The 12,869-nt window shown below is 39.9% G+C and overlaps 1 protein-coding gene and 1 long non-coding RNA gene across 3 annotated transcripts in view; one reads left to right on the plus strand and one right to left on the minus strand.

Moving 5' to 3' along the window:
- The window catches only part of tppp (tubulin polymerization promoting protein), a 78,190-nt gene extending 75,600 nt beyond the window's left edge, over positions 1 to 2,590 (minus strand). Inside the window, exon 1 of one of the 2 annotated variants that reach the window (XM_008112994.3) lies at positions 2,443 to 2,590. In XM_008112994.3, the coding sequence (XP_008111201.1) occupies positions 2,443 to 2,459 (17 nt within the window). In that variant the 5' untranslated portion in view covers positions 2,460 to 2,590. Of the gene's footprint in view, positions 1 to 1,985; positions 2,164 to 2,442 lie in introns of those variants that run through there. The other variant, XM_003222311.3, reaches the window with a different exon arrangement.
- LOC103279182 (uncharacterized) overlaps positions 2,281 to 12,869 on the plus strand; it is a 44,168-nt gene continuing 33,579 nt past the window's right edge. The window contains exons 1-2 of the long non-coding RNA XR_010007148.1: positions 2,281 to 2,469; positions 12,200 to 12,392. This is a non-coding gene — a long non-coding RNA (uncharacterized LOC103279182). The remainder of the gene's footprint in view (positions 2,470 to 12,199; positions 12,393 to 12,869) is intronic.

Here is a 12,869-nt window from a genome sequence, read left to right on the forward strand (position 1 = left end):
ATGCTGCCTGTATGTTTTCTCATACACATTTGTGAACCGAGGGTTAATGAAGACTAAAAGCTGAATATTCAGGATTTTTTTTTCATGTCAGCTTTTCCTCTTGAAACGTAAGCACTGCTTCTTATTCATGTTAATGTTCCATGTATTCCCCAGTTCTCCCAATCTACCCCACTGCAGTCTCTCTGAAAAGCAATGGGCTTGACATGGAATGAATGGGTTGAGGCTTGTATCCCAGATCACGTGTAGTGCACAGACATCAACAGCACACTGAGGAAATGTGTAAACATTGTTCACTCGCGTTCTGGCTGGAATGAAATCAGTCAGTGAGACTGAGGTAATCCAGTGAGAACGGTCTCTCTCCAGGACAGGGGCTACCACAAATATTCTAATAAATGGAATGAAATGAGGAGGGGGGATTAAATGGGGAAACCCTCCTGAAGGATCCAGCTGTCAGTGGCTTCCCTATGGATTCGATCTTGCTAAGTAAGGCGAGAAACAGCTGCGAAAGGCTTCCCAGCTGCTGTTGCTGCTCCTGCCCGCTCTGCTTTGACAGCCTCCTGAGAAGCAAAACAGACACCCAAAGAGAAGATGTGCACAATCCAAGGGGGGAAAGAAAAGAAAATCCTATGACATGCTGGCAAAAAATGGAGCACTACTTCCAGTTGTCAGAATATTACATAACACTGACACACCTAGAGATACACCAGCCGCTGATAGATGGGATCTAAAGACCCCACACACACATCTGCACATCCACACAGTCCTTCAGATGCCAGCCTTTAAGGAGATAATGCCTGTGTGTGCGCCTAGGATCTCCTGACACTTGGCTTGGGAACAGCCTCAAACATCAGGTACAGGGAGAGGCTGTTTATCTGCCAAAAGACAGGTTTGTTTCCAGGGGGCACAGGCGAGGGAGAAGGCTCTAGAAAGGAAATGGCATGAGGAGCCTGCAGAGAAGCACAGCACTCCGAAAACAAGAGAACTGGGACCTACATACACACACCATTATGGTCCTCTTTACATGCCATTCTAACATAATAATAATAATACTCAGACACCTTGATGGTTCTCTCTACATGGAATTCTCATATAATAATAATAAGAAGAAGACGACGACGACACCATTAGGGTCCTCTCCACCTTCCATTCTCTAATAATAATAATAATAATAATAACAACAACAATAGTAATAGCCAGGCACCATTAGGGTCCTCTCTACATGCCATTCTAATATCATCATCATCAGAGACTATTATGGTCCTCTTTACATGCCAATCTAATATAATAATAATAATAACAGTCAAGACACCATTAGAGCCCTCTCTACATGCCATTCTAATATCATAATAATAGCTGTCAGACAAAATTAAGGTCCTCTCTACATACAATTCTCATATAATAATAATAATAATAATAATAATAATAATAATAATAATAATACGATACCTCTATGGTCCTCTCTACATGCAATTCTCATATAATAATAATAATAATAATAATAATAATAATACACCTCTATGGTCCTCTCTACATGCAATTCTCATATAATAATAATAATAAGACACCTTTATGGTCCTCTCTACATGCCCTTTTAATATAATAATCAGTCAGACACCATTAGGCTCTTCTCTGAATGCCATTCTAAAATAATACTAGTAGTAGTAGTAGCAGTCCCTGCCTCTCCTTGCAGTAATACCAAGGTCCAAAATCCACCAAATACTGACACTACTATTGGGTCAAGAGTATTTAATATCTCTCCGTTTCCACCCACTTTTCCTGTCATTTCTGTCTGGGCTGTCAACTGTTCCCAGGGCTTCCTATTAAAGGCCAGTGGTTTAGTAGCGCAATAATAAAGGCAAAAAAAACAAGCGAAGAGCCCCCTTGGTGGATGCCAGAGCTAGTAGAGGAGCGCCCCTGGGCTCCCCCGTCGGCGCCTGCGGAACTCCTTGCGCAGGGACGCCCTCCTTCCCCTCCCGTGCCTTTACCTCAGGCTTCCCGCCCTGGCCTTGGCGCGCGCCTTCCCAGTCCTCCTCGCAGTCCGGGGACCGAGCGCGCGGCAGCGAAGGAGGGAGGCAGGAGGCGGCTGCCGGGCGGCGAAGAGCCCAGCTGACGGGCCCCGCCCCTCCTGCACGCCATTGGCCGAGGGCCTGCAGGGAGCCCGCCCCCGGGCCCCCGTGGCCACGCCCCCACCGCTGACGCCGCGAGCCCAGCGCCCAAGCCTCCTTACATGGCCAACCCTGCGCCTTCGGAGGGGGGAGGGGGAGGGGCGGGGGGGGAGGGGGAGGGGAGGCGGCTCCCTCCGTGGGAAAGGCGCAGGTGCCTCGCAGGTGACGCCTGGCCCCCTCGCGCGCGCAGAGCCTCGCCGGAGGCGGAAAGCGCGCGTCGCAAAACTAGCGGCAAAGCAAAGCCCTGGAGATGAGGGGAAACGGCAACCTCTCCCACCTGTCGACTCCATTCATCGCTCTTTGGGTAGGGTCTTCAACGGAGGAGAGGAGTGTTGTTCTTCTCCTTCTTCTTCTTATATTAATTCTCCTTCTCCTCCCTGAGTCCCATAGAGGAGACCCGCTCTCTCCCTCCTCTCATGGAACCGTTTAAAACCAAGCAAAGTCCACGGGTTCGTTTTGGTTTTTTTACAAAACAGCTGAACTTCTGGCTAGTTCCACTTTCATTTTCAGGGGCGGGCTGCCATGTAAAGCGCTCCAGGGATAGAAGAAGGTAAAAAAAAAAAACGGTTTCCTTAATTCATTTATTCATTCATCTATTTATTTATTTATTTTATTACAATATTTATATCACCCAACAGGGGACTCAGAGCGGCTTACAATAAAACGCATATATAAAAATTATACAGTGCAATATAAATCAGTTAAAAAATATTAACTTAATTCAGTATTCATAAAACACATTATAAAATACAGGTAGGCGTGTTTAGTTAAAAAAAAAAGTCCTGTAGCGGTGGGAGGGGGGATGTTAGGGGGTTAAACCCCCGAAATTGTTCAGGTTAAAAAACATCGTGGTTTTTCATGAATTTTAACTGGTTAGCCAAATCCCCATGCTAAGTACAGTAGAGTCTCACGTATCCAACACTCGCTTATCCAACGTTCTGGATTATCCAACGCATTTTTATAGTCAATGTTTTCAATATATTGTGATATTTTGGTGCTAAATTTGTAAATACAGTATTCCAACATAACATTACTGCATATTGAACTACCTTTTCTGTCAAATTTGTTGTATAACATGATGTTTTGGTGCTTAATTTGTAAAATCATAACCTAATTTGATGTTTAATAGGCTTTTCCTTAATCTCCCCTTATTATCCAACATATTCGCTTATCCAATGTTCTGCCGGCCCTTTTAGCTTTGATAAGTGAGACTCTACTGTAGAGTAGAGTCTCACTTATCAAAGCTAAAGGGGCCGGCATTACCTTGGATAAGCGAATATCTTGGATTTTTTTTTCCGTGTCAGGAGCGACTTGAGAAACTGCAAGTCGCTTCTGGAGTGAGAGAATTGACTGTCTGCAAGGACGTTGCCCAGGGGATGCCCGGCTGTTTTGATGTTTAACCATCCTTGTGGGAGGCTTCTCTCATGTCCCCGCATGGAGCTGGAGCTGATAGAGGGAGCTCATCTGCGCTCTCCCGGGTGGCATTTGAACCTGGCAGCCTTCAGGTCAGCAGCCCAACCTTCAAGTCACAAGGCCTTAACCCACTACTCCACCGGGGGGCTCCAATATCTTGGATAATAAGGAGGGATTAAGGAAAAGCCTATTAAACATCAAATTAGGTTATGATTTTACAAATTAAGCACCAAAACATCATGTTATACAACAAATTTGACAGAAAAAGTAGTTCAATACGCAGTAATGTTATGTTGTAATTACTGTATTTACGAATTTAGCACCAAAATATCACAATATATTTAAAACATTGACTACAAAAGTGCATTGGATAATGCAAAAACTTGGATAAGCGAGTCTTGGATAAGTGAGACTTTACTGCATATGTGAAGCAAACCTTAAATGAGCCCCTCCTGAACTGCAAGCACTATCTCAAGCAAAGTTTGAGTTTAGCAAAACATTACAGGGGCGGCGTACAGGGAGCACACAACTCCCATGTTGCGTCAGCTCCATTGGCTGCCTGTTTGCTACCGAGCACAATTCAAAGTGCTGGCTTTGGCCTATAAAGCCCTACACAGTCCTGGCCCAGTTTACCTGTCAGAATGCATCGCCCTCTATGAACCACCGCGGAGATTAAGATCTTCCGGGGAGGCCCTGCTCTTGGTCCCGTCACCGTCACAGATGCGATTGGTGGGAACAAGAGACAGAGCCTTCTCAGTGATTGCCCCTCAGCTATGGAACTCTCTCCCTGGTGAGATTGGATCAGCCCCCCTCCCTCCTGTCCTTCAGAAAGATGGTAAAGACTTGGCTGTGGGACCAAGCCTTTGGGGCAGTGCAATAATGGCAGCAATAGGAAATTTCACCCTGCTGACCGGATACAGTGCCGCTGACTTGTGATGGTTTTAAATAATGGTTTTAATGTGAAGATAACTGATTTTAGTGTTTATGTATATTTATGGTTTATTTTATGTTCTGGCATTGAATGTTGTGCTCCGCCCTGAGCCCCCTTCGGGGTGAGAAGGGCAGAATATAAATGTTTTTAATAAATAAATAATTACAGAGTAGATACGGACATTTTTGGTAGTCAGCAACATTTCAACAGTCTCTTAGAAAAAATCAGAGATGCCTACAGAATCTGGGAATGAATTTCAGGAGATCTTTGACACAGCAAGATCAATGGTGGAGCCTATGGGTGGAGAAGTGAGGACTCGCATCTGTTCCAGGCAGACTTGTCAAAGCAACATCCAGGCAACGTCACCGACACCAATGGAATATTATAGGCTAAATGTGTACATCCTATTTCTGGACTTTTTCTGCAGTCAGCTTCAAGAAAGGTTTACAAGGTACAGGAAAGTAGTTCAGGAATTGCAAGTGTTCCTTCGTATTAATTGTGGTTATTTCATATCCAACTTGCATAGAACTTTACAGTGAATGCCTTCAAGATACTGACACATTGGTGGAAGAATTTGACCTGTGGTGTAGAAAATGGAAAAAAGATTCTACTTGCAGAAAAACCGTCAAATGCGCTGGAAGCATATCTTGGCTGTGATGGACAGTTTTTCCGAATGTGAAGATTTCTGCAACATTGCCAATATAAACATCTACAAATGAAAGGTCGTTTTCAACTCTTAAACATTTGAAAACATACATAAAAAGTACAATGCGGCAAAAAAGACTGACTAGACTTGCACTCTTGAGCATCCACCAAAGTTAATTGATGGAGTCTAATTTCTGTCAAAATGAATGGACACCTTTTTCAAGTGTTTCCAACAGATGTTGTGTTATTCTTTTGTAAATTACCAATTAACTGTCATTTTCAGTTATTTTAAGACTTGAAACTTTGGAACAAAAACAGAAATTCGATTTAATTAAGTCTATATAAAAATATAAAATGAACCATATAAGGTAAATTATTTTGTGTTATGGAACTTCTCTTCATTATTTACTCAAAAAAGTTTCAACACCTCCCCCCCATTTTTTTCTGTCTACAACCTTGTTTATTTATTTATCCTTCCTCCCATTCGAGGGATCCCCAGTGTTTCTCCACCCACCATGTACAGTACAGTCTCACTTATCCAAGACTTGCTTATCCAAGGTTCTGGATTATCCAAGGCATTTTCGTAGTCAATGTTTTCAATATATCATGATATTTAGGTACTAAATTCATAAATACAGTAATTACAACTTAACATTACTGCATATTGAACTACATTTTCTGTCAAATTTGTTGTATAACATGATGTTTTGGTGCATGATTTGTAAAATCGTAACCTAATTTAATGTTTCTTAGGCTTTTCCTTAATCCCTCCTTATTATCCAAGATATTCGCTTATTCAAGGTTCTGCTGGCCCATTTAGCTTGGATAAGTGAGACTTTACTGTATTAATGTTTGGAATTTATTTAGTTAGGAGATTTCTATGCTACCTTTCTCTAGGTAGACTCAAGGTGGCTCACATCATCTTAAAATATACATTGTAACATAAAACCAAAGCTAAAAACAAATGATACAAGTTCTAAGAATGCTCCATATCATCATCCATATTATAAAGCATAAAATTAAAATCATTTTAAAATTCCCCATACGACCATAAAGTGATTAGTAAAGGCTATTTCAAACAGCAAAGTCTTCGCACCTTTTCTGAATGACATCAAGGTCAGGAGCCGATCTGACTTCTTCCAGCAGTGCGTTTCATAGCTTCAAAGCCCCACCTCCCCCCGAAAATGTGCCTTCTCTAGTAGATTTTAAATGCAAGTTGGCCCTGGATTGTGTGGAAATGGGGGTCTCCTTGCTGAACCTTAAAGAGGAAGGGGAAAGGGACCCCTTTGAAATGTTATAAAATATTAACCGTGGAGTGGCTGGTTCTAATGAAGGCCAACAAATCAACCAATGTTGTTATCATGGATAAATATGATGTATGTTTAAATAGAATTGTATGAAAGGAATATGGTTGGGATCTGTAGAGGACCTTATCCCATTGGGATATAATCCATTTATATCAGTATGCACCCCATATTTTTTAAAGACTGGCTGCATATTGTATTGAAACGGGATACATACTACTCATCACACCTGATGATTATTATTATTATTATTATTATTATTATTATTATTATTATTATTATTATTAGAAAATACTGCACTTGGACTCATCACACCACAGAAGGCTGGTTCCTCCCAATCTATTCCGTTTGGTTCATCTCAACAACTCAAGCCTTTGGTCGCGTCAAGTTTCCAGTCATCAAAGAGCTAGACAGACAGGGCTACGCTTAGGGAATCTCTTCCCCCACATGCCTAAAGAGTCTTGGTTCTTGCTTTCCTGATAGCCACTGTTTCCTCCCCACTTTGATAATGGAACCTCCTTGTATTTCCTCTGAGGTAGGCCATGCAGTTGGGCCTCTTTTTTGTTAGAAGATAAAGTAAGGAACTGATGGGAATCAGAATGTTTTAGTTGCCTGTCATTATTTTACAAGTTTTGGAACAACATCAGCAAGAAATATTGTAATATAAGAGACACTTTACTATTCCAAAAACTGGCAGACTGAAGGAATATGGTCCATCAGCCGATGTTCTCCAAGGGACGGAGGAAGATGATGTATTCGCAGAATGGCAGATTTGCTGGGAATGTAAACTGGCCTACGTGCAGCTCTTCCAGGAGAAGGAAGAAGAGATGGTAATGTATGTATGGTGATGAATGAATGTATATATGTGTGTGAATGTTGGGCAACGTCCTTGCAGACAGCCAATTATCTCACACCAGAAGCGACTTAGGTTGCTTCTGATACGAAAAAAAGGTGAGCAAAATGTAATTCCCCTTGTTTGTGTACCCAATGTAGCCATAGTCTGTATGAGTCTGACTACTTTATCTGTCTTGCCCTGTTGTATATTCTATCTCATTGTGAACAAAATAAAATAATCTTTTAATTGCTTTTTAATGTTTGAAAAGTATTAATGATATTATTTACGTAACTTAAAATCTAGTTTGCTTTCCTGCACCTGCAAGTTCAATGTGAACATTACTTAGAATATATGTGCTGCTTAAAAATAAAAATAAATAAATAAATCTCTGTTTCCATCTCACATTAATAATGTCCAGGATGAAATATGCTCCAAGTAAGCATCACTTGTGAAGATTTCCCTAAATGCTCAATCACCATTTAATCATGATGTAGTCAATGTAATTCAAACTGTAACTGGATTTAAAATCTGTGAAGTTTTAAAATGATTATTTATGCAGTTTGTCAATGTAATTTACAAATGTCAACAGGTTGAGAAGATTACAAGGAGTTAAGGAGTATTGAAAAAGAAGCGGCGTTAAACACAGCCATAGATTAATGATAGCTGTCTCTTTAAAACAAATTATACCTAATCCAGAATCAGCCCAGTGCATTTATTTTGATTTGGGAACAGTTTATACAGTTGCAGAATGGAAGCTCAAAGCTTTTCTTGGACTGACCCGTTTCAGGCTACAGGGAGTGGAGAGCAGTTTCTGCCCAAGGAAAAAGGAATTTAAAAGAACAATTGGAGAAAAAGAGAGAACAGACCATTGTTACTGTGACACTTTGTTCAAACTCTGCTGTTACTATAATGTTCTGCAGATATTCTAGTTTTTTAAACCATTTGCTTTGTTAAGTGAATTTATAAGCTGATTTATAGTTGCAATAGCAGCCAGATCACTCACTTTTACTTTATAATGAACACTTTCACAGTTAAATATGCTTAGAAGGTTGATGCCTGCTTGTGTAGGAATTTGCCTGCCTGCCAATTACACAATGTTATTGTCAGATCATTTGGTGACTTTAGGCAGCAGAAGGCAGCACCGACTTAAGCAGCAATTGTTTCGCATACAAATGCAAACAATTAGGGAGCTTCAGAAATGAGATAAGATAAAGGACTTAAATACATTTCAGCAAACTCATGTTTGTTACCCACTGTTTCTCAGCAGTAATGAATAAGCCTCTCGGAGAGGAAGAGAACAGCCCCTCCTCTACTTGCCAAATCTGCTCCAAAAAATCTCTTTGAATATGAAAAAAAGCTTTCTTTGCCCTGAGACAAATTAGAAGAGCAGTTCTGGTGAATCAAGGATCCAGTTTTATTTCTTCTCCTCACCCTGACAAATCAGAATCTGGAGAGACTGGGAGCCCTGGGCCAAAAGGTTTTCCATTTGATATAGTTTGTCAAGTCACTACTGCAAAGTGCATGGCCTTTGCAGTAGTGCATGATGCTTACAAATTTGATAGAAGTATAGCCTCCTGTATCTATGTATAGCCTCTTGTAAGGTAAACATCAGTTCCCACGTTTTTGCTACATAACCCATTCCCTAGACTATGCAGTTTTCCAGAAATTTCATATTGGTGACACACTTTTTAGACATGCATCATTTCGTGACATGGTGATTCAGTTTTACTATTGAACTGTAGATTAAACCAACCCCTTATAAGAGACATTGACACATTAATAAATTGTAATAATGAAATGTTTTGGGACACAACATATCTCAAGAAAACTTTTCATTTATATTTTTAAAAATGTATGATTTATTGTGTATTTCACATAGTCTCAGGTTTGCGTAACACATCAATGTGCTGTAATGGATGCACTGTGTCGCAACACAATATAGAAAGCTCTGTCCTGGAGACTTGACGTTTTAAAGAACCAAATATGCTGTGTAATAATCACAGTGTGAGCTTGTACTTTTGGAAGAATTTCCTTAGGACCAGGATACACAATTAAAAGAATAGGCAAGGATTTCTTAGGTCAACACATGCAAAACCATGTTAGCTTACTATTCAGTTTCTTTCAAACACAATTCTAGTTTCAGAGTGCAGCTGCAGGCAACATTACATAACAATGGACTAAGAGCAAGAATGTCATTTGCAAGAGATCAGTTGTAAGAGAAAGCCTGTCAGAATTTCCCACCTGTGCATCTCCATCATGGGAGGTTTTTATGTGTTTCATAGTGTCCCATTACGTTAAAATCTGTATAAATGAAACTATTTTTAGAACAGGCCAAGCTATCACTTTGGCTGGATCTACACTGCCTTATATCACAGGATCTGATCCCAGATTATCTGATTTGAACTGGATTATATGAGCCTATGCTGCCACATAAACTGGGATAAGAAAATAATCTGGAATCAAATCTAGGAATATAGGACAGTGTAGATTCAGCCAAAGGCCCCTCTTCAATTCACAGAAGATTTCTTATATGGGATAGCCACACATGTGAAAATGCAGACCATCAACAAACTCATTTTGTGTGTCTACGAAAACAGGGCAAGTTGTATTAAAAGATAATAGCATGTTAAAAATTCTCACTCCCAGAACATCCCATGATAGGGTTTGCCTTAGGCTCACCATAAATCAGAAACAACATGAAGGCACACAAACAAGGCAATTTGAGGAACTTGTGATTTGCCAATAAATGCAGAGCAATTTAGCATTTTAAAGAAAATACATATGCACTGTTTTTCATTATACCATTTTAAGAATGTGTTCTATGAAAAGGTATAGCAGTAGCCTTTGGCAACAAAACATGAGTCATAAACAGAAGAATGTATGTGGACACCTGATAACAAAAACATTTTGCTGATCATGCCAACTTATTTGTATCTTATCCTGAGATATCCAGTCAAAGGCCACATCTACACTGCTATATAATGCAATTAAATTGCAGTATATTAGTCTACACTCCCTGCATAACGCATTTTCAAACTGCATTATATGTCAGTGTGAATGAGGCCTAAGATACTTTCAGATGCAGATAAACCATGGGGGCAAGGGGTGCAGATTTAATTGTTAGATAAAACTGGCATCATTCTGGCTCGAAATAAAAATATGGCTTTTTAGTAAAAATCTTTGTGGCCTAATGGGATTTTTTCATTTTCAATTGTTTTACCTAATTTTAACTGTCTTGTTTGAACCTGTTAAAATAGGAGCCCCCAGTGGTGCAATGGGTTAAATCCTTGTGCTGGCAGGACTGCGGGCCAAAAGGTTGGCGGTTTGAATCCAGGGAGCAGGGTGAGCTCAGACAGTTCCAGCTTCCCATGTGGGGACATGAGAGAAGCCTCCCACCGGATGGTAAAACATCCAGGCATCCCCTGAGCAATGTCCTTGCAGATGGCCAATTCTCTCACCAGAATAAACTTGCAGTTTCTCAAGTCGTTCCTGACACGAAAAAAAATCCTCATTAAAATGTTCTTTATGCTCGCTGTCTGTTTACATTATTTCTTAATGTTTTATAGCATTTCAGTTGACTGAGGCGATTTTATTGTAAGCCACTCTGAAGTCATAGAGTGGGATATAGTTATTTATTTTTTTAAAAAGGTTAAACAAACTGTTTATGAAGTCTAGACCTTAGGTGCATTAAGATATAATGTCTGAGTTCTGGCTGGGTCTATCCTTTGAAACAAAATCAGTAGAAGTTTTTAAATATATTCAAAATCAATTCACTGACATCAATGAACTGAAAATAATCTTTTCTGGGTTCCTATTAATTCAGTTACTCTGTTCTAAATATGAACTATGAATTTGTGTTTATATTGTTATGTGTTTTAAAGCTAAAGTTCATGTTGTGTTCAAATATGAACAAGTATCTTCATGCAACATATTTTTCCCAGATATGTAATCTTTTCACCACAGCAAACTTCCCCATTTCTCCTATCAGCCTGCTCTGTGGCATGATTTCTCTTTTTAAAGTGACAAGACAGAATCCTTTAGTGGCAACCTGATAATCCGATGCCAATGTTTTCACTTTTTTTAGAATAACAAGTAAAAAAGAACATGAGGATCAGAGTGGAAACAAAAATGTATTTACTCAAAAGCTAATCCTTAATTTAATAATTTTATTGTATTTATAAATTACAATGTGGTTCTCTCTCTGGCCTAACTAGCAGATTACCAAGAAGGAAAAAAACAAAACAAAACAAAACAATGGAAAGCCTCAGCCCTTCCCCTCTCATGCAGTGTTTTCCTGTTCAGTTATTCAATTGTTTGGCTTTTGTTTACTGGACTTTTTAGCCCTCTTTGTTAAATTCAGCTACCGTTGAGATCATTCCTCATTCCAAGAAGATAAAGCTCTGTGTTTTCTCTCAACATCTGCACAGGGCAACTCTCCAAATCAAGTTCTCTGTTCATATCTGAAAATGTTTCTTTTATGAGCTTTCAAGCATACATTTACATTAAAAACAACAGCCAAAAGGGCATGTGAAATGCGTACTTGGTTCCCTGCCTTGAAAACAATTAAATAATTTTGCAAAATTATGAAGGAAGCATGTTTTCCAGCTGTTGTTTGTGAATGGCAGTTGCTAGGTTACTGCTGTCAAAGGTATAACCAAGTTTTATAGTTACACTTTGCTTGGTTTTCCTGGTATTGGCAACCAAGTGAAGGACTCTGCCCTTCAGCTATCTGGTTGGAGCAAGCTGATGAGATGGGAAATATTGCAAGGCAAAGCTTAGGTTTTAAATCTATATATATTATGGAATAGAATAGAAGCTCACAGTTTAATCAGCGATTATCCCCTTCCCATAATCACACTGAAATGTGACATTATCTTTAAGCATTATGCTTTTTTTTCCATGTTAGGAGCAACTTGAGTCGCTTCTGGAGTGAGAGAATTGGCTGTCTGCAAGGACGTTGCCCAGGGGACGCCCGGATGTTTTGATGTTTTTACCATCCTTGTGGGAGGCTTCTCTCATGTCCCCGCATGGAGCTGGAGCTGATAGAGGGAGCTCATCCGCACTCTCCCCGGGTGGGATTCGAACCTGGCAGCTTTCAGGTCAGCAACCCAACCTTCAAGTCACTTAGTCCAATACGCCATCTGGGGGCTCCTAAGCATTATGCTTAACAGAGTATGTTCCACAACTGTGATAAACCAAACTTATTCCCTGGTTTTTGTGGCCATTTTAGAAGCAACAAATAGAGAAAACTGAGAAATTTAAATGGGAATAAAAACAGATCTAGACATCATATAGTAGGAAGACCAATAAACAAGATGAGGCTATGGATAGGTGTCGCTTTTGAAGCTCCACTGGACAAAATAAAAAAATTTACAGATAGCAGAGGACGCCTGGTGAGTTCCCTAACTGAATGTTTCAAGACAGAAATCAGGATTTCATCAGTGTGATGGCAAATGACAGAAGCTTTATTCAATCTGCAGAAGGCATGCTTGTATGGCAATGGGGTCTCAAAGTGTACAAGCATGAAGCACAAGGAAAAAGCAGGTATCTTTATACATAAGAGTTCCTAGAATAAT

The sequence above is a fragment of the Anolis carolinensis genome, chromosome 6 (assembly GCF_035594765.1).
Source record: "Anolis carolinensis isolate JA03-04 chromosome 6, rAnoCar3.1.pri, whole genome shotgun sequence".
NCBI classification, from domain to species: domain Eukaryota; kingdom Metazoa; phylum Chordata; class Lepidosauria; order Squamata; family Dactyloidae; genus Anolis; species Anolis carolinensis.